At 52.7% G+C, this 19,809-nt stretch overlaps 1 protein-coding gene across 1 annotated transcript in view; it reads right to left on the minus strand.

The window, feature by feature from the left end:
* SND1 (staphylococcal nuclease and tudor domain containing 1) overlaps nucleotides 1-19,809 on the minus strand; it is an 88,442-nt gene that overhangs the window by 14,078 nt on the left and 54,555 nt on the right. The window contains exons 15-16 of the mRNA XM_054177992.1: nucleotides 19,218-19,359; nucleotides 16,268-16,377 (exon numbers count right to left, since the gene is read on the minus strand). Of these exons, the coding sequence (XP_054033967.1) occupies nucleotides 16,268-16,377; nucleotides 19,218-19,359 (252 nt within the window). The remainder of the gene's footprint in view (nucleotides 1-16,267; nucleotides 16,378-19,217; nucleotides 19,360-19,809) is intronic.

Raw genomic sequence — 19,809 nt, forward strand, 5'->3', positions numbered from 1 at the left:
ATCCTGCCCACATCCAAGAAATTACTCCAAAATGGAAACAAATCCCCCCCAAAATCCTGGAAATGACTCTAAAATGCAAACAAATCCCCTCAAAACCAGGAAGTGACCCCAAAATGCCAACAAATCCCCCCAAAAATCCAGGAAAAGACCCCAAAATGCAAACAAATCCCCCCAAAGATCCAAGAAAAGACCCCAAAATGCCAACAAATCCCCCCAAAAATCCAAGAAGTGACCCCAAAATGCAAACAAATCCCCCCAAAATCCAAGAAATGACCCCAAAATGCCAACAAATCCCCCCAAAATCCAAGAAGTGACCCCAAAATGCAAACAAATCCCCCCAAAATCCAAGAAATGACCCCAAAATGCAAACAAATCCCCCCAAAAAACAAGAAATAACCCCAAAATGCAAACAAATCCCCCCAAAAACCAAGAAATGACCCCAAAATGCAAACAAATCCCCCCCAAAATCCAAGAAATGACCCCAAAATGCCAACAAATCCCCCCAAAAATCCAAGAAGTGACCCCAAAATGCAAACAAATCCCCCCAAAATCCAAGAAATGACCCCAAAATGCAAACAAATCCCCCCCAAAAATCTAAGAAATTACCCCAAAACGCAAACAAATCCCCCCAAAATCCAAGGAGCGACCCCAAAATGCAAACAAATCCCCCCAAAATCCAAGGAGCGACCCCAAAATCACCAGAAATGATCCCAAAACCTCTATTAACCCAACCCCGCCCCCAGATCAGCCAAAATTCATGAAACAGCCTCCCCAAAATCATGGAATTGTCCCCAGATGTCAAGAAATCCTCCAGAAATCCAGAAAGGTACTCCCAGACCTCAAGCATTTACCCCAGAATCCCAAGAACTTACCCCAAAACCTCAGTTGCTCCAACCCCTTCCCTCCCCCCTCCCTAGAAACCTTAATTCCCAAAACTCAAGAGATACCCCCCCAAAAAATCAACAAACCGCCCCAAAAGTCAAGAAACCATCCCCAAAAGGCAAAAAAAAATCCTCCCCCAAGTCCAAGAAACTACCCTAAAACCGACCCAGAATCTCAAGGATTCACCCCAAAAAGGTCAGTTGCTCCAACCCCTTCCCTCCCTCCCAACTCCCCCCCCAAACCTCAATAAATTCCCCAAAACTCAAGAAACGCTCCCCCCAAAATCAACAAACCGCCCCCAAAGTCAAGAAATCAGCCCCAAAAGGCAAAAATCCTCCCCCCAGTCCAAGAAACTACCCTAAAACCGACCCAGAAGCGACCCAGAATCTCAAGGATTCACCCCAAAACCTCACCCCCCCCCCAAACCTCACAAAACCTACCCCAACCCCCTCCCCAAACTGCCCCAAAACTCCACGAATTGCCCTCAAATCCGACCCCCTAGACTCAAAAAACCCACCCCACCCTCAACCCCCGAGACTCAACTCCCCCCCCAGCCCTCCCCAAATGGCCCCCAGCCCCCCCAAAATGAACCCAACCCCCTTCAAATTCAGCCCAAAAGCCTCCCCTGCCCTAATCCCCCCTCCTCCCTCCCCTTCCATTGTTACAAAGGGGGGAGCCCCCCCCCCAGAATGCCTCAGATGAGCCCATTCCGGCGGCAGGCCCCCGGTGGGGAGGTATTTTGGGGGGGGGGAGGGCTCATTATTTTGGCGGGAAAGGGTTTAAATATGACCCTTCCCCCCCCCCCCCCCCCTTTTTATACCCTTCCCTTCCCCCCCTCCAGTCCACACCAGCTGACCTCCAGTTCAGCCCAAATCGTCCAAATGCAATAAATTGACTATTTTTTTTTCAGGGGGGTGGGTTGTTTTTTTTGGGGGGGGGGGGGGAGAGTGTGTGTGTGTGGGTTAATTAATTAATTAATGACCTTTTTTTTTTGGGGGGGGGGGAAGGGTCACCTGCAATGAATTAAAGCAAAAAAACCGTAAAACCCAGAGCAAAAAACCAAGCCTAAAAATCCTGCTCCTCCCCCCTCCCCCCCCCCCCCCCCCAAATTTGGGTTAAAAACCCCTCAAACCCTCACCCATTAGATTTTTTTTTGGGGGGGGGGGGGAGCGAAAGGGGCTGGTTTTGGGGGGGAAGCTGAGGTTGATTCTTTTGAAGTGGGGGGGGGGGGCCGGTGTATAAAAGAGGTGCCCCCCCTCTCCCCAACCCCTCCTTCCCCCCCCCCCCCCCCCCGATTTTTTCCCCTCTTCACAGGGCTAAAGGCTCCTGACAATGTGGGGGGGGAGGAGAAATCTACTTTGGGGGGACCCCTCCCCTCTGAAAAAAACAAGACAGGAGACTTGACCTATGATTGTAGAGCAAATTTGAGCTGTTTTTAGTCTTTTTTTCTCTTGGTGGGGGGGTGTCTATAAGAAATGGGGGGGAAACCCCCCTTCCCCCCCCTCTTTAACGTTACCCCCCCCCCCCGGGGAATGATTGTGGAATGAGATAACTGGGGGGGGGGGGAGAGCAATTAAAGGGCTTTTTTAACTGGGGGGGGGGGCGGGAGGGGGGAATGTTCTTAAGCTTGACGATGGAAACCACCAGCATCTGAGGTGGCTTCCTCTTGAGGGGGGTCCCTTCTTATATTTCAAGGGGGGGTCCTCACTTTTAAAAGGGGGGGGGGGGGGCGTTCTCGTTAATTATTATTTTAGGGGAGCGGGGGGGTGTGCTGTGATGCAAGGGGGGGGTTGCCTCCCCTCCCCCACCCCCTTGCCCCCCCCTACACCCCCTATTTCCCTCCTCCCCCAGCACTGAAATTCCTTCTTTTAAGCTTTAAACAAAAAAAGTTAATTATTGGATGGATACAATGGTGGTTAATTATTATTTTTCGGGGGGGGGTTGGGGGGGGTGGTGTAAAATTGGGGTGGGGGGGGGAAGGGGTGTTGTGGTGGTTGGGTGGGGGGTGGGGGGTGTGTGTAGGGGCGGGGGGGCTGTCATTAAAACGATCTCTCTATATCTATATCTATGTAACGGACAACACCAAACTCCTTTAGAGCCAGGAAGAGAAACACACGAAAGCAAAAACCAACCCACACAACAAAAAGAAAGGAAAGAAAAGGACAAAAAAAACCAAAACAGCCCCCCCCCTCGCCCCCCCCCCAAAAAAAAAAAAAGAGAGGAAAAAAACCACACAAAACCAACAACAACACAAAAAACCCCAACGTGTATTTTTGTATTTTAATAAACATTGTTCCACATTTTTAAAGGTGTGTGGCTGAGGGGGGGGGAAGGGGGGTGGGGGACACACACAAAGGGGGGGGGGGGGGAGGGTTGGGGGGGTGGTGTGTGTGTGTGACCACCCCCCCACCCACCCTCTCACCTTTTATCCTGCTCAGAGAACTTTTTGCCTTCCTCCCCCCCACCCCCAAAAAAAGCTTTATCTATTTATTTATCTATTCATTTATTTATCTATCTAGTTAGTTAGTTATCTATTTAGTTATCTATTTAGCTATCTAGTTATTTAGCTACTTATTTATCTATCTAGTTATTTATCTATCTACTTATTTATCTACTTGTTTATCTATCTATCTAATTATTTATCTACTTATTTATCTATTTATCTATCTAGTTATTTATCTACTTATTTATCTATTTATCTATCTAGTTATTTATCTACTTATTTATCTATTTAGTTATCTATCTATCTAGTTATTTATCTACTTATTTATCTATTTAGTTATCTACCTATTTATTTATCTATCTATTTATCTACTTATTTATCTACTTATTTATCTATTTAGTTATCTATCTATTTATTTATCTATCTATTTATCTACTTATTTATCTATTTACTTATCTACCTATTTATTTATCTATCTAGTTATTTATCTACTTATTTATCTATTTAGTTATCTACCTATTTATCTATCTATCTAGTTATTTATCTGCTTATTTATCTATTTAGTTATCTACCTATTTATCTATCTATCTAGTTATTTATCTGCTTATTTAGCTATTTAGTTATCTATTTATCTCTCTATTTATTTATCTACTTATTTATCTAGTTATCTATTTATTTATCTATCTAGTTAGTTATCTAACTATCTATTTAGTTATCTATTTATTTATCTATCTATTTAGTTATCTTTATTTATCTATCTAGCTATCCATCTATTTAGTTATCTATCTAGTTATTTATCTATCTAGTTATTTATTTATCTATTTATTTATTTAACTGGGGGCTGGGGGTTTATTTCTGGCTAAAAAAAATGTTGAATGGAGGGGGAGGGTACACACACACACATCACAAAAATATAATTAAGGGGGGGGGTGGTGTAGGTAAATTGATGCCCTCCCTCCCCCCCCCCCCCCTATTTTTCCTACTCTGATAAGTTTTTGCCTTTCCCCCCCCCCCCCCCCCCCCAAAAAAAAAAGAGAATTATTTATTTATTTAACTGGGGGTTGGGGATTATTTCTATCTAAAAATGTTGAACTTGAGGAAGGTGGGGGACACACACACACACACATCACAAAAAATAATTAGGGGTGGGGAGGTGAGGTAGATAAATTAGATAAATAGTTGCCCTCCCCCCCTCTATTTATCCTGGGCTACTCTATTCTACTATTCTATTCTATTCTATTCTATTCTATTCTATTCTATTCTCTGAGAACTTTTTGCTTTCCCTCCCCCTCCCCCCCAAAAAAAAAGCTTTATCTATCTATCTACTTATTTGTTTAACTAGGGGTTAGGGTTTATTTCTGGCTAAAAACGTTGAATTTGAGGAGGGGGACACACACACATCACAAAAAATAATTAGGGGAGGTGGGGTGAGGTAGATAAATAGGTGCCCCCACCCCCCCCCCCCCATTTATTCTTACTCTGAGAACTTTTTGCCTTCCCCCCCCCCAAAAAAAAAGAGATTTAATTATTAATTTAACTGGGATTTCTAGCTAAAAATGTTGGATTTGGGGGGGGGGGGGGGGGCACACACATCACAAAAAAATAATGAGGGGGGAGGTGGGGTAGATAAATAGTTGCCCTCCCCCCAGTCCATTTATCCCACTCTGAGAAGTTTTTGCCTTCCCCCACCCCCCTCCCAGTAAAAAAAGCTTTCTCTATCTATCTATTTATTTATTCAACTGGGGTTTGGGGATTATTTCTAGCTAAAAATGTTGAATTTTGGGGGGGGGGGGGGGGAACACACCCCTCACAAAAAATAATGAGGGGGGAGGTGGGGTAGATAAATAGTTGCCCTCCCCCCCCAATCCATTTATGCCACTCTGAGAAGTTGGGGTTTTTTTGCCTTTAAAAAGATTTTAACAGTTGGTTTTTACTGTTTATTGTTTGCTTTGGTTTTATTTCTAACTGAAAATGGTTTTATTTCTAACTCAAAATAATTGGGGGGAGGGGGGCAGGTAAATAGGTGCCCCCCCCCCCCCCCCCCCCCCCCCCCCCCCCCCCCCCCCCCCCCCCCCCCCACCTATTTATCCTACTCTGAGAACTTTTTTGCCTTCAAAAAGATTTTTTGCTGTTTGGTTTGGTTCTAACTAAAAATGGTGAATTTGGCAGGGGGGTGGGGAATGGATTTGGGGAGGACACCACAAAAAAATAACTGGGTGGGGGGACACACACAGGTAAATAGGTGCCCCCCAAGCTGTTTACCCTACCTTGAGCACGTTTTGCCTTCAGAAGGTTTGAATTTTGCTGCTTTTTTCCCCCCCTGCTTTTCTGGTGGTAAAATGAACTAAAAATGGTGAATTCTGGGGTGGGGGGAGGGGGGAGGAAATAGATGGGAGGGGTGGGGACACACCACCAGGTTTGTGCTGCCCTCGGTTTGAGCCCCCAGTGTCACCCAGCTCTTGGTTGGCACCCGGTTCAGATGCCAGTGTCACCCACCGTGGGACATCTCCCACCAAAACTGGGGGTAGGGCATTGGTGGCATCGTGGTGGGGGAGAATCTGGGGGGGTCTGGGGACAGTGGGACCTCCCAGGTGGTGGGGAACACAGGGTCCTCAGGGTGCTGATAGCAGGGGCACAAGGACCTCTGGGTGCTGGCAGCAGGGACGTGGGGTGACCGAGGTGCTGGAGGCACTGGGGGGGCATCAGGAGGTCCAGGTGCACAGGGACACAAGGTCCCCTGGGTGATGATGGTGGGGACACCAGGACTCCCAGGTGCCAGCAGCAGAGACACAAGGACCTCTGGGTGCTGGCAGTGAGGACATGGGGTGGCCTGGGTGCTGGAGGCACTGCGGGGGCACCAGGAGGTCCAGGTGCACAGGGACACAAGGTCCCCTGGGCACCAGTGACAGGGACACAGGGCATCCATGGTGGTGGGGACATGGTGACCCCCAGGTGCTGGCAGCAGGGACACAAGGTCCCCTGGGCACCAGTGACAGGGACACAGGGCATCCATGGGGGTGGGGACATGGTGATCCCCAGGTGCTGGCAGCAGGGACAGAAAGTCCTCTGGCTGCTGGCAGCAGGGACGTGGGATGACCTGGGTGCTGGTGGCATGGAAGAAGGCCCTTTGGGTGCTGGTAGCAGGGACACTGGTACCCAGGGACACTAGGTACCAGTGACAGGGACAAGGGGTACCCTGGATGCCAGTGACAGGGACACAAGAGTGGTCCAGGGTGGTGGGGACATGGTGACTCCCAGGTGCCAGCAGCGGGGATGTGGGGTGACTTGGGTGCTGGTGGCATGGAACAAGGCCCTTTGGGTGCTGTCAGCAGAGATGCAAGGTGCCCTGGGTACCAGTGACAGGGACAAGGGGTACCCTGGATGCCAGTGACAGGGACACAAGGGCATCCAGGGTGGTGGGGACGTGGTGACCCCTGGGTGCTGGTGGCAGGGACACAAGGTGTCTGAGGTATTGGTGGTGGAGACATGGAGAGCCTTAGGTCCTTGCTGTGGGGACATGGGGAGACCCCCAGGTGCCAGCTGTAGGGTCACTTGTCTCCTGGCCACGTGGAGACACAGGGACCCTCGGGTGCTGGCAGCAAGGGTGCCCTGGGTGTCGGTGGCAGGGACACAGTGAACCTTGGGGCCCAGTGCCAGGGACACCAGGTGCCCTGAGTGCTGGCAGCGGTGACACGGAGTGCCCCGGTGACAGCGGTGTCCCCCAGGTTGCCTTGCAGCAGCCCCGGGGCCACCCCTGTGCCATTACCATGTACTTGTGGCCAGGGGCTGGCAGCAGGGCAGTGGATTCAGGTCCCTAGCGGGGAGCTGGCAGGGGACGACGCTGCCACCGGCTCCGAGCCCTCACACTATGTCCTTGGGGACTTCTGGGGGGTTGGCCAAGCTTTGGAGGGTTTGGTTAGGCCTTTGGGGTGCCTCAGGTCTTGTTTCTTGGGGGGGGTGGGATAGGTCTTTGGGGTGGCTTAGGCCTTTTGTGGCTTTTTTGGGTTGTTTTTTTAAAGGTTTGGAGATGTTTTAAGATATTTATATATATATATATATATATATATAACTTTTTAATATAGATATTTCTTTATATATATATAAATATTTTATTTAAGGCTTTTTCTGTTTCTTTTATTTTTTTTATTTATCTTTTATTTATTTATTTATTTTGCTTTTTAATTTTATTTATTTTTAATATTTAAAATTTTTATTTATTTTTATTTTTTTATTTTATTTTCTTTTCTTTTCTTTTATTTTACTTTATTTTATTTTATTTCATTTTATTTTATTTTATTTCATTTCATTTCATTTTATTCTATTTTAGTATTTCCCCCACATGTTGAAGGGTTTCTGGGCTGATTTTTCTTAGGCTTTTGGGGAAGTTTGGGGTGGTTTTGAGGCCTTTTTGGTTTGTTTTTTTTTGGGGTGGAGGTGGGGTTGGGTGGTGGGTTTTTTAGACCTTTTTTTTTTCCCCTTTTCTTTTTGGGTAGTTTCCTTCCAGGCATTTTAGGCTTTTTTGGTTTGGTTTGGTTTGGGTTTTTTGGGATGGGATGGGATGGGATGGGATGGGATGGGATGGGATGGGATGGGATGGGATGGGATGGGATGGGATGGGATGGGATGGAATGGAATGGAATGGAATAGAATGGAATAGAATAGAATAAGGAATAGGAATAGGAATAGGAATAAGAATAAGAATAAGAATTAACCAGGTTGGAAAAGACCTTTGAGACCATCGAGCCCAACCTATCACTCAGCACCATCTAATCAACTAAACCATGGCACCAAGCACCCATCCAGTCTCTTCCTAAACACCTCCAGGGATGGTGACTCCACCACCTCCCTGGGCAGCACATTCCAATGGCCAATCTCTCTGTGAAGAACTTCTTCCTCACCTCCAGCCTAAACCCCACCTGGTACAGCTTGAGGCTGTGTCCTCTTGTTCTGGTGCTGGTTGCCTGGGAGAAGAGACCAACCCCCACCTGGCTACAACCTCCCTTCAGGGACTTGTAGACAGCACTAAGGTCTCCCCTGAGCCTCCTCTTCTCCAGGCTAAGCACCCCCAGCTCCCTCAGCCTCTCCTCACAGGGCTGTGCTCCAAACCCCTCCCCAGCTTCGTTGCCCTCCTCTGGACACCTCCCAGCAGCTCAGCATCCCTCCTAAACTGAGGGGCCCAGAGCTGGCCAGGCTTGCTCTGATGGATTTCAGACCGGCTCTTAGGCTTTTGGGAACCTTTTCCATGCCATTCTGTGGCTTTTGGGTGGTTGTTTTAGGCTCCTTCTTCTTGTTTTTTTTGTTTTATTATGATTATTTTTTCCTCCTGTGTCTTAGGATTCTTTGGGTTGTTTTTAGGCTTCTTTGGGAGGTTTCCAGGCCTCTTTTTTTTGGGGGGGGGGGGAGAGGGGGGGCTTTTCCTTTCAGGCTTCTCGGGGACGCCGCAGGCACTCGGGAGGTTCTTTTCTTTGTTATATTTTAGGGCTCTTTGCTTTCTTTTAACCTTTCAGGAAAGTTCTAAAGGCTTTTTGCCCTTTTTTTTTTTAAGCCTTTTTTTTTTTTAGGTTTATTTTTAGGCTTTTTGGGTTTATTTAGGGGTTTTTTAGGCATTTGAGGCACGATTTCGGATTCTGGGAGCTGTTTTGGTTCCATTTTAGGCTCTTGGGGGCCTCTTTTTTGGGGGTCTGGTTGTTTGGGTTTTTTTAATCTTTTTAGATTGGTTTTTTTTTAAGCTTTGGGGTTTTTTTAGGGGGGGGGTTGTTTCGTTTTTACGCTTTTTGTGGTGTTTTTAGACATCTTTGTTGTTAGGCTTTTCCAGGGGGGTTTCTAGGGGGCTTCTTGGAGCATGTTTCAGGGTTTTTTGGGGGGGGCTTTGGGGCTTTTTTAGGCTTTTTTTTGGCCTATTTGAAAGTTGGGGATTTCCTCCCCCCCCCACCCCCCCAGTAAAGCACCTTAATATTTTTACCCAAACCCCCTCTGGCTTCTTTCATGTGCCACCCCCAAAAAGGCTCCATGATGCCACTTCCATCCGTTTCCCCTGGCACAAAGCTCCAGAGTCACCCCCAGCCCCTTCCCATGACTCCAAGGTTCCACCTTCACCTCCTTCCCCTGGCACAAAGCTCCACAGAGCCACCCCCAAGCCCCTTCCCATGGCTCAAAGGTCCCCTCCTCTAATCCCTTCCCATGGCTCCATGGTGCCACCTTCACCTCCTTCCCATGGCATAAAACTCCACAGTGCCATCCCCAGCCCCTTTCCATGGCTCCAAGGTGCAATCCCCAGGTCCTTCCCATGGCTCCACGGTGCCACCTTCATTTCTTTCCCCCAGCACAAAGCTCCACGGTGCCATCCCCAGCCCCTTCCCATGGCTCCACGGTGCCACCTTCATCTCCTTCCCATGGCACAAAACCCCACAGTGCCACCCCCAGCCATAGTGCCACCCAGCACAAGGTCCATGGTGGCACCTCCAACCCCTTCCCACAGCTCTGCAGTGCCCTCTCATAGAATACATAGAATAAACCAGGTTGGAAGAGACCTTCAAGATCATCGCGTCCAACCCATCAACCAATCCAACACCGCCCAAGCAACTAACCCAAGGCACCAAGTACCCCGTCAAGTCTCCTCCTGAACACCTCCAGTGATGGCGACTCCACCACCTCCCCAGGCAGCCCATTCCAATGGGCAATCACTCTTTCTGTATAGAACTTTTTCCTAACATCCAGCCTGAACCTCCCCTGGCGCAGCCTGAGACTGTGTCCTCTTGTTCTGGCACTGGCTGCCTGGGAGAAGAGACCAACATCCGTCTGTCTACAACCTCCCTTCAGGTAGTTGTAGAGAGTAATAAGGTCACCCCTGAGTCTCCTCTTCTCCAGGCTAAGCAACCCCAGCTCCCTCAGCCTCTCCTCATAGGGCTGTGTTCCAAACCCCTCACCAACTTTGTTGCCCTTCTCTGGACTCGTTCCAGCAAGTCAACCTCCTTCCTAAACTGAGGGGCCCAGAACTGGACACAGTACTCGAGGTGTGGCCTAACCAGTGCAGTGTACAGGGGCACAATGACCTCCCTCTCCATCCTCTTTCCACGCCACAGCTCTCCACGGTGCCACCTCCATCCCCTTCCCCTGACACAAAGCTCCACAGTGCCACCCTCACCCCTCTACGGTGGCACCAGGAGAGGTTCCCCATGCCCTGCTGTCACCACACAGCCATGCCCACACCATGCCCGCCGTGCCAGGCAGGGCTGGCACAGCAGCGTGTGTTCCCAGCCACTTGTACACCTCCTCCCTCGACATGGGGCTCCCGTTAATTATCCTAATTAGCTGCAGCTAATTTGGGCTCTGGTGCCGCAGTCGGCTTGTTGTTGCGGCTCAGTGGGTTCACCGCCACACTGTGCCCTGGCACCGGCTGAGTTTGGGTGCTCTCAGAGGCTGGCATGGCCACAAGGCTCCGTGGTGCCACCCCCAGCCCCTTCCCCTGGCACAAAGCTCCGTGGTGCCACTCCCAGCCTCTTCCCATGGCTCCAAAGTGCTATTTCTAGCCCCTTCCCCTGGCACAAAGCTCCATGGTGCCACCCCCAGCCCCTTCCCATGGCTCCATGGTGCCACATCTATCTCCTTCCCATGGCACAAAGCTCCATGGTGCCACCCCCAGCCCCTTCCCATGGCACAAAGCTCCATGGTGCCACCCCCAGCCCCTTCCCATGGCACAAAGCTCCATGGTGCCACCCCCAGCCCCTTCCCATGGCTCTGAGGTGCCATCCCCAGCCCCTTCCCATGGTTCCAGGGTGCCACCTTCACCTCCTTCCCATGACACACACACCACAGTGCCACCCCCAGCCCCTTTCCACACCACCAATGTAGCACCCCCAGCCCCTTCCCATGGTTCCATGGTGCCACCTTCATCTCCTTCCCATGACACACACACCACAGTGCCACCCCCAGCCCCTTTCCACACCACCAATGTAGCACCCCCAGCCCCTTCCCATGGTTCCATGGTGCCACCTTCATCTCCTTCCCATTGCACAGGGCTCCATCCTGCCAACTCCAGCCCCCTTTCCGTGGCTCCACGGTGCCACCTCCAATGGCACAAAGCTCCACTGTGCCAGCCACCATACCAGGGGTTCCAAAACCTCACCACATCCATTGGGATAACTGTGGCTATCTGGGAAGTGAAGGTGGCACCCTTGGGAATGGTGGAAGCTCCAGGAGACGGGATGGAAACCAGGGACCTGCTCAGATGATGTGGGGCTCATCCCTGCAAGATGAGGGATGCTCCAGGGATGCTTCCAGCCACGATCCCAGGGTGCTTCCAGGATGGTCCCAGGGATACTCAGGGGATTCTCAGGGGAATAACTGGGGGGATGCTTCCAGGATGATCCCAGCATGCTTTCAGGATGGTCCTAGGGCTACTCAGCAAGTTCTCAGGGGAATAACTGGGGGGGATGCTTCCAGGATGATCCCAGGGATGATTTCAGGATGGTCCCAGGGATACTCAGGGGGATAACTGGGGGGGATGCTTGCAGGATGATCCCAGGGATGATTCCAGGATGGTCCCAGGGATACTCAGGGGATTCTCAGGGGGATAACTGCGGGGGATGCTTCCAGAATGATCCCAGCATGCTTTCAGGATGGTCCTAGGGCTACTCAGCAAGTTCTCAGGGGAATAACTGGGGGGGATGCTTCCAGGATGATCCCAGGGATGATTTCAGGATGGTCCCAGGGATACTCAGGGGGATAACTGGGGGGGATGCTTGCAGGATGATCCCAGGGATGATTCCAGGATGGTCCCAGGGATACTCAGGGGGATAACTGGGGGGGATGCTTGCAGGATGATCCCAGGGATGATTCCAGGATGGGCCCAGGGATACTCAGGGGGATAACTGGGGGGGATGCTTCCAGGATGATCCCAGGGATGATTCCAGGATGGTCCCAGGGATACTCAGGGGGATAACTGGGGGATGCTTGCAGGATGATCCCAGAATGCTTTCAGGATGGTTCCAGGGATACTCAGGGGGTTCTCAGGGGGATAACTGGGGGGATGCTTCCAGGATGATCACAGGATGCCCCAAGGGATGCTCTCAGGATGCTTCTGGCCATGCTCAAGGGAATTGTTGGGGGATGCTTCCAGGATGGTCTCAGGGATGCTCAGGAGGATGATCTCAAGTTGATCCCAGGATGCTTCCAGGGATGCTCACAGGATGCTTGGTGGGGGGGATGTTTAGGGGGATGATGCTAGACAGGCAGGCAGACAAGCAGGCAGGGAAGCAGACAGGGATGCAGGTAAGGAAGCAGGACAGTGGGGAATGAGGCAAGGCTGCAGGCAGGGAAGCAGGGAAGCTGGTCCAGTGCCATCCCCCACCATCCATCCCAGCATGGCCTGGTGCCAGCGGTGACCAAGTGCCAGTGCCAGCACCAGTGCCCGGGGGTGGGTGACACACTGGCAGGCACTTGGGGACAGCGTGGGAATGTGGCACAGCCCAGCACCAGGGAGCTTGGGTGTGTGCCAGGATGAGGATGAGGAGGAAGAAAACCTTAAATAAGCTCTTTTTTTTTGCTCCATTCCTGAGGGATTGGGAATGCTGAGCCAAGGGATTTTATCCTCCTGACCTGGAACTAGTTGGATCAGGGCAATAAACCTTTCCAGGGGCTGAGGAGCTGGGATGAGGAGGAAGAAAAATAAGCTGCTTTTTTGCTCCATTCCTGAAGGATTGGGAATGCTAAGCCAAGGGATTTTATTCTCCTGACCTGGAACTAGTTGGATGAAAAAAAAACCTTCCCAGGGGCAGAGGAGCTGGGATGAGGAGGAAGATGAGGAGGAAGAAAACCCTATAAAGCTGATTTTTTTTTCTCCATTCCTGAAGGATTAGGAATGCTGAGCCAAGGGATTTTATTTTCCTGACCTGGAAATACTTGGATCAGGGCAATAAAAAACCCAAACACCTTCCCAGGGGCTGAGGAGCTGGAATGAGGATGAGGAGGAAGATGAGGAGGAAGAAATCCCTAATACAGATCATTTTTTGCTTCATTCCTGAAGGATTGGGAATGCTAAGCCAAGGGATTTTATTTTCCTGACCTGGAAATATTTGGATCAGGGCATGAAAAAAACCTTCCCAGGGGCTGAGGAGCTGGGATGAGGATGAGAAGGAATAAAATGAGGAAGGAAAGCCTACAAAGCTCCTTTCTTGCTTCATTCCTGAAGGATTTGGAATGTTGAGCCAGGGAATTTTTTTGTTTCCCTGACCTGGAAATCTTGAAATTAGGGGGGGGAAAAATCCAAAACCTTCCCAGGGGGTGAGGAGCTGGGATGAGGATGAGGAGGAGGAGGAGGAGGATGCCCTGGCACCCTGAGCACTACCAAAGCCCAGCTCTGGAACTGGGAACCCAGCAGCCAAACTGGTTCCTGCTGCAATTCCCAACTGGAAAAATGCTGCATTGCACAACAAGAGTCATGGGCTGGGAAGGAAAGGGAGGGAAGATGGCAGGAGCTGGCACAGGCTGGCAGAGGGGTGCTGGAGGGGGTGGCAGGGACTGGCAGGGGCTGGAAGGGACTGGGAAGGGCTGGAAGGGACTGGCAGAGAGGAGCTGAAGGCATTGGAAGAAACTAGAGGGGGTGGCAAGGGCTGGCAGAAGGGGCTGGAGGGGCTGGCAGAGGCTGGCAGAGGGGAACTAGAGGGGTTGAGAGAGGCTGGAGGGGGTGGCAGGCACCGGCACCGGCTGGCAGGGTGGAGCCAGAGGGGGCAGCAGGAACCGGCAGGGGCTGGCAAATGGGAACTGGAGGGGTTGGCAGAGACTGGTAGGGACTGGGGGGTGGTGGGCACTGGCAGAGGCTGGCAAATGAGAGCTAGAGGGGGTGGCAGGGGCTGGCAGAGAAGAGAGCTGGAGGAGGTGAGAGGGACTGGCTGGTGCTGGCTGTGGGGAGCTGGAGGGGTTGGCAGGCACTGGCAGAGGGTTGGGGTTGGCAAAGCGAAGCTGGAGAGGTTGGCAGAGGCTGGAGGGGGTGACAGGGACTGGAGCCTGGGGGGAGAGACTGGCAGAGGGAAGCTGGAGAGAGTGGCAGGGACTCACAGGGGTTGGAAAAGCAGAGCTGGAGGGGGTGGGAGGGACTGGCAGAGGCTGGCAAAGGGGAACTGAAGGGGGTGGCAGGGACTGGCTGGGGCTGGCAGAAGCTGGAGGGGATGGCAGAGGCTGGCAGAGAGGAGCTGGAGGAGCTGGCCGAGGCTAGAGGGGGTGTCAGGAGCGGCAGAAGGTGGCAAGGACTGGCAGGGACTGGGGAGGGCTGGCAGAGGCTGGCAGGATCTGGCAGTAGGGGGGTGGCACAGGGTGGTGACGCAGCCAGCAACGGGCTGGGGGATGGGGATGTCCCCAGCAGCTGGTTGCCAGGGAAACCGACGGGAATCACCCTCCCTGGCACCCCCCCAGGGAGATGCCACCCCCTAGGAGGGAGGTGCCACCCCACAGCACCCCAGAATGGAACTGTCACCCCCCCTAGGGAGGAGCTGTCAACCCCCCAGGACAGAGATGCCACCCCTCAAGAGGGAGATGCCACCTCAAAGCACCCCAGGCTGGAGCTGTTATCCCCCAGGCTGGGGCTGTGAACCCCCAAGGAGGGACCTGCTACCCCTCAAGAGGGAGATGCCACCTCAAAGCACCCCAGGGAGGGACCTGCCACCCCCTAGGAAGGAAATGCCACGCCATGGCACCGCAGGATGCAGCTGTCACCCCCCCTCCAGGAGCTGCCACCCTCTGAAGAGTCCAAGAAATGTGCCCAAGGGACAGCTGGGCACAGAGTGACCCCCAAACCATGCCATGGCTCTCATCCTGACCCCACCAGCCCACATCACTTAGAAGGAGAACCCCCCCCCCCCCCTTCAGAAGCCACCATGATGGGTCCCAAGCATGCCAATGGTGAGGGAGGTCACGATGCCACCTCTGCCACCCCCTCCCCACGCTTGTGCCAGGGCCAAGAGCCAGCAGCTGCTGCTTTATCCCAGTTCCCATCAAAATTCCACCCAACAGCCAGGGGCAGGTGGTGGTGGCACTGGGATGGAGGAGGGGAACCAGAAGGTGAGCAGAATCCAGCATGGTGGTGGTGGGAAGGGACCTGTCATCCAGTCCAGCTCCCCTGCTCCAGCAGGGCACCCACAGCAGCTTGCCCAGCATCACAATGGCCAGGGGGGGGTGGAAGCTCTGCAGAGAAGGAGACTCCACAACCTCCCTGGGCTCCACCATCCCCCAAGTTAAGATGTTTCTCCTGGTGGAGCCTCCTGGGATTCCACTGGCAGGCAGGAACAAACAAGAGACTCCCAGTTGGAGAATGTGATAAATCCAGGTCCAGCACCATGGAGAACCTCAGAGAGGACAACAGGGCCAAATCTAGGTCCAGCACCATGGAGAACCTCAGAGAGGACAACAGGGCCAAATCTAGGTCCAGCACCATGGAGAATCTCAGAGGACAACAGAGCCAAATCCAGCCCTAGCACCATGGGGGAATCATAACACACCACCAGGAGAACTCAGAGGGGACAACAGGGCCAAATCCAGGCTCAGCACCATGACAGAGCCACAACACACCACCAGAAGAACCTCAGAGAGGACAACAGGGCCAAATCCAGGCTCAGCACCATGGTGGAACCACAACACACCACCAGGAGAACCTCAGAGAGGACAACAGGGCCAAATCCAGGCTCAGCACCATGGTGGAACCACAACACACCACCAGGAGAACCTCAGAGGGGACAACAGGGCCAAATCCAGCCCTAGCACCATGGTGACACCAACAGCAGAACTTCAAGAGACAAGACCAACCCCAAGCCCAGCCTGAGCAGAAGCTTTGCCTTTCCCTGGAGGCCCCAAAGTCCTTGATGAAGCCACAGGGGAGTCACCATCTCCAACCAGGCCTGATGCAATCCAAACCTGGTGCCACCCAAGCTCTTGTAGAGCATCTGGCCCTACCTCTCTCTGCAGCACCAGCTCCTTGGTGAAGTGTGTGGCCTCTTCACTGAAGGGCTCACCCTCCTGCACCAGCCCAGGCAGGTTCCTGGCGCCTCGCGGACACTCGATGCCTGTAGGAGGAAGAAGATGAAAGGGAAGGTGAAGCTGAAGAGCTCAGAGAAGGTTAGTGGCCACCTCTAGATGTCCCTTGGAACGAGGAGGAGAGGAACCACTGGAGAAGGTGGGATGGGAGCAGTTCACCCCAGCACTGGCACATCCTTGGCACTGGGGTTGGGAGAGGTTGGGCTGTGTGGTGAGCAGGACGTGGAACAAGCCACCAGGGATGGCACCAAACTCCTTGTCCTGTTCCCATCCCCATCCCAGCTCCTGCTGTATCCCCACCCAATGAGATTTCATAGTATCAGAGTATCAGTCAGGGTTGGAAAGGACCACAAGGATCATCTAGTTCTGACCCCCACCAAGATTTGGAAGCACCCAGGAAGGTTTGAGACACCCAACAAGGCCTAGGGCCACCCAATGAGATTTAAGGGCACCCAAGAAGATTGAGGGGCACCCAACAAGACTTTGAGGAACCCACCAAGATTTGCAGACAGAACTACAGAGCAGAGCCCCAGAGAAGGACCACAGAGAAGAACCATGAAGCAGAACCATGGAGCAGAACCCCAAGGAGCAGAGCCCCATGGAGCAGAACTATGAAGCAGAACCATGGAGCTGAACCCCAAGGAGCAGAACCATGGAGCAGAACCCCAAGGAGCAGAACCATGGAGCAGGACCCCATGGAGCAGAGCCCCATGGAGCAGAACTATGGAGCAGAACCCCATGGAGCAGAGCCCCATGGAGCAGAACTATGGAGCAGAACCCCATGGAGCAGAGCCCCATGGAGCAGAACTATGGAGCAGAACCCCATGGAGCAGAACCCCAAGGAGCAGAACCATGGAGCAGAACCCCAAGGAGCAGAACCATGGAGCAGGACCCCATGGAGCAGAGCCCCATGGAGCAGAACTGTAGAGCAGAACCATGGAGCAGAACCATGGAGCAGAACTATGGAGCAGAACCATGGAGCAGAACCCCAAGGAGCAGAACCCCAAGGAGCAGAACCCCAAGGAGCAGAACCCCATGGAGCAGAGCCCCATGGAGCAGAACTGTAGAGCAGAACCATGGAGCAGAACTATGGAGCAGAACCCCATGGAGCAGAGCCCCATGGAGCAGAACTGTAGAGCAGAACCATGGAGCAGAACCATGGAGCAGAACCCCAAGGAGCAGAACCCCAAGGAGCAGAACCATGGAGCAGAACCCCAAGGAGCAGAACCATGGAGCAGGACCCCATGGAGCAGAACTGTAGAGCAGAACCATGGAGCAGAACTATGGAGCAGAACCCCATGGAGCAGAGCCCCATGGAGCAGAACTAGGGAGCAGAACCCCATGGAGATGGGACCTCCCCTCTCCTCTCCCCCCAGTTTCACCCTCTTGCTGCAGCACCAGCTGACCACAGTGACCTCACCACCACCACCTCTGGGATATCCCAGATCTCCATCTCTCCAACCTTCTGCCCTTTAATTAGTGGCTCCTGAATAATTAATCCAGCTCATTAGATCCAGAGCTCCTTCAACACCCACCACTGATGAGTCAGGGTACAGTTTAATTGTCCTGTGCCGTGGTGGCTCCCCATGGGCAGCGGGAGGGCCACGGTGACGGCCACCACCACGCCACCAGTGACCTCCCAGAGGGCCATGGGGGTGGTCAAGGGTGGAGGTGGGACTCCATAATCTATGTCATGCCCCATGGTGACCCCAAAGGGCTTCCCCATGCTGGGCAACCACGGTGGTGGGCATGGTCATCTCCTGTGCTTCACTGCCCCACCAGGAGATCATTTGGCTTCTTGGCCATGAGGGCACATTGCTGGCTCATGGGGACCTTGTCCCCCAGTGCTCCCAGATCCTTCTCTGTGCAGCTCCTTCCCAGCAGGTCACCCCTCCCCTGTACTGCTGCAGGGGGTTGTTCCTCCATGGGTGCAGGACCCTACACTTGCCCTGGTTGAACCTCACAAGGTTCTTTCTCCATCCAAGTCTCCACCCAAGCCAGATCTCTGCACAACCCTCCTGAAGCTCAGGACTACCCAAACCCTCCATCTGCTGGAGATGTGACCATCAGGATGCTAAGGACACCATCAGGGTTGAGAAGCAAATCCCAGGAATCCCCACCCCTGCAGCAGGAGAAGACAGAAGACACAATGTCTGCCACCATGGAAACATCTCCAGAAGCATCATCAGCCCAACTCACACAATGAGAGGATGGGATGGACCCATCAGGATGGTCCTGAGGGATCCATGGTCCCAGACACACGGGATGGTCCCGAAGCAATCTGGTCATCATCATCATCAGAACCTTCTGGTCATCCACCAAACCCTCTGGATATCATCAGAACCTTCTGGTCATCCACCAAACCCTCTGGCCATCATCAGAACCTTCTGGTCATCCACCAAACCCTCTGGCCATCATCAGAACCTTCTGGTCATCCACCAAACCCTCTGGCTATCATCAGAACCCTCTGGCCACCAATCAAACCCTCTGGCCATCATCAGAACCTTCTGGTCATCATCAGAACCTTCTGGCCATCAACCAAACCCTCTGGTCATCATCAGAACCCTCTGGCCATCAACCAAACCTTCTGGTCATCATCAGAACCCTCCAGCCATCAACCAAACCTTCTGGTCATCATCAGAACCCTCTGGCCATCAACCAAACCTTCTGGCCATCACCAGAACCCTCTGGCCATCAACCAAACCATCCAACCATCTCCAAGTGATGCTCCTCACCTCAAAGCAAACCCTTGGCAAGGGCTTGCTGTTGCCATCACCACCATTTACTCCACCCCCAGATCCATGGGGATGAGGGAAGAACCTTCTCAACTAAGTAGGAGATCAAGGGAGGTAGTGATGGGGGGTCTCACCTGCCAGGAGGAAGGTGATGAGGCAGGTTTCCTTTGGCATGAAGAGCTTCAACCTCGACCCACTGAAGACATATTCCACCACGGCCTCGGAGCGGCCGGCGCGCTGCAGGAAGGGCAGGAACTGTTTGGCCTTCTGGGTGTCCTGGGGCAGGAGAAACAGGAGGTCAGGATGGAGCTGGAGACACCAACCAGCTTCCTAGACCTAAAGAAGGCCTCTTGCCACCCCAGTGCTCCTGGTGGCAGCAGCGCAGCAGCTGGCTGTGGGCAGGGATCTGGTTTGTCCCAGCTGGGGATGGACCTCACGGAATCCAACAATCCCAGCAGGGTGGTGGTGGGAAGGGGCTTCTGGAGCTCATCTAGTCCAGAGCAGGTCACTCACAGCAGGATGCCGCAATGGCCAGGGGGGTTGGAAGCTCTCCAGACAAGGAGACTCCACAACCTCTCTGGGCAGCCTGCTCCAGGGCTCCACCACCCTCACAGCCAACAAACTGCTCCTGATGGAGTCTCCTGGGTTCCAGTCGGTGCTTGCTGCCCCTTGTCCTGTCCCTGGCCACCACTGACAAGAGTCTGGCCCCATCTTCATGACCTCCAC

This window comes from Dryobates pubescens, chromosome Z, assembly GCF_014839835.1.
Source record: "Dryobates pubescens isolate bDryPub1 chromosome Z, bDryPub1.pri, whole genome shotgun sequence".
Lineage (NCBI taxonomy): Eukaryota > Metazoa > Chordata > Aves > Piciformes > Picidae > Dryobates > Dryobates pubescens.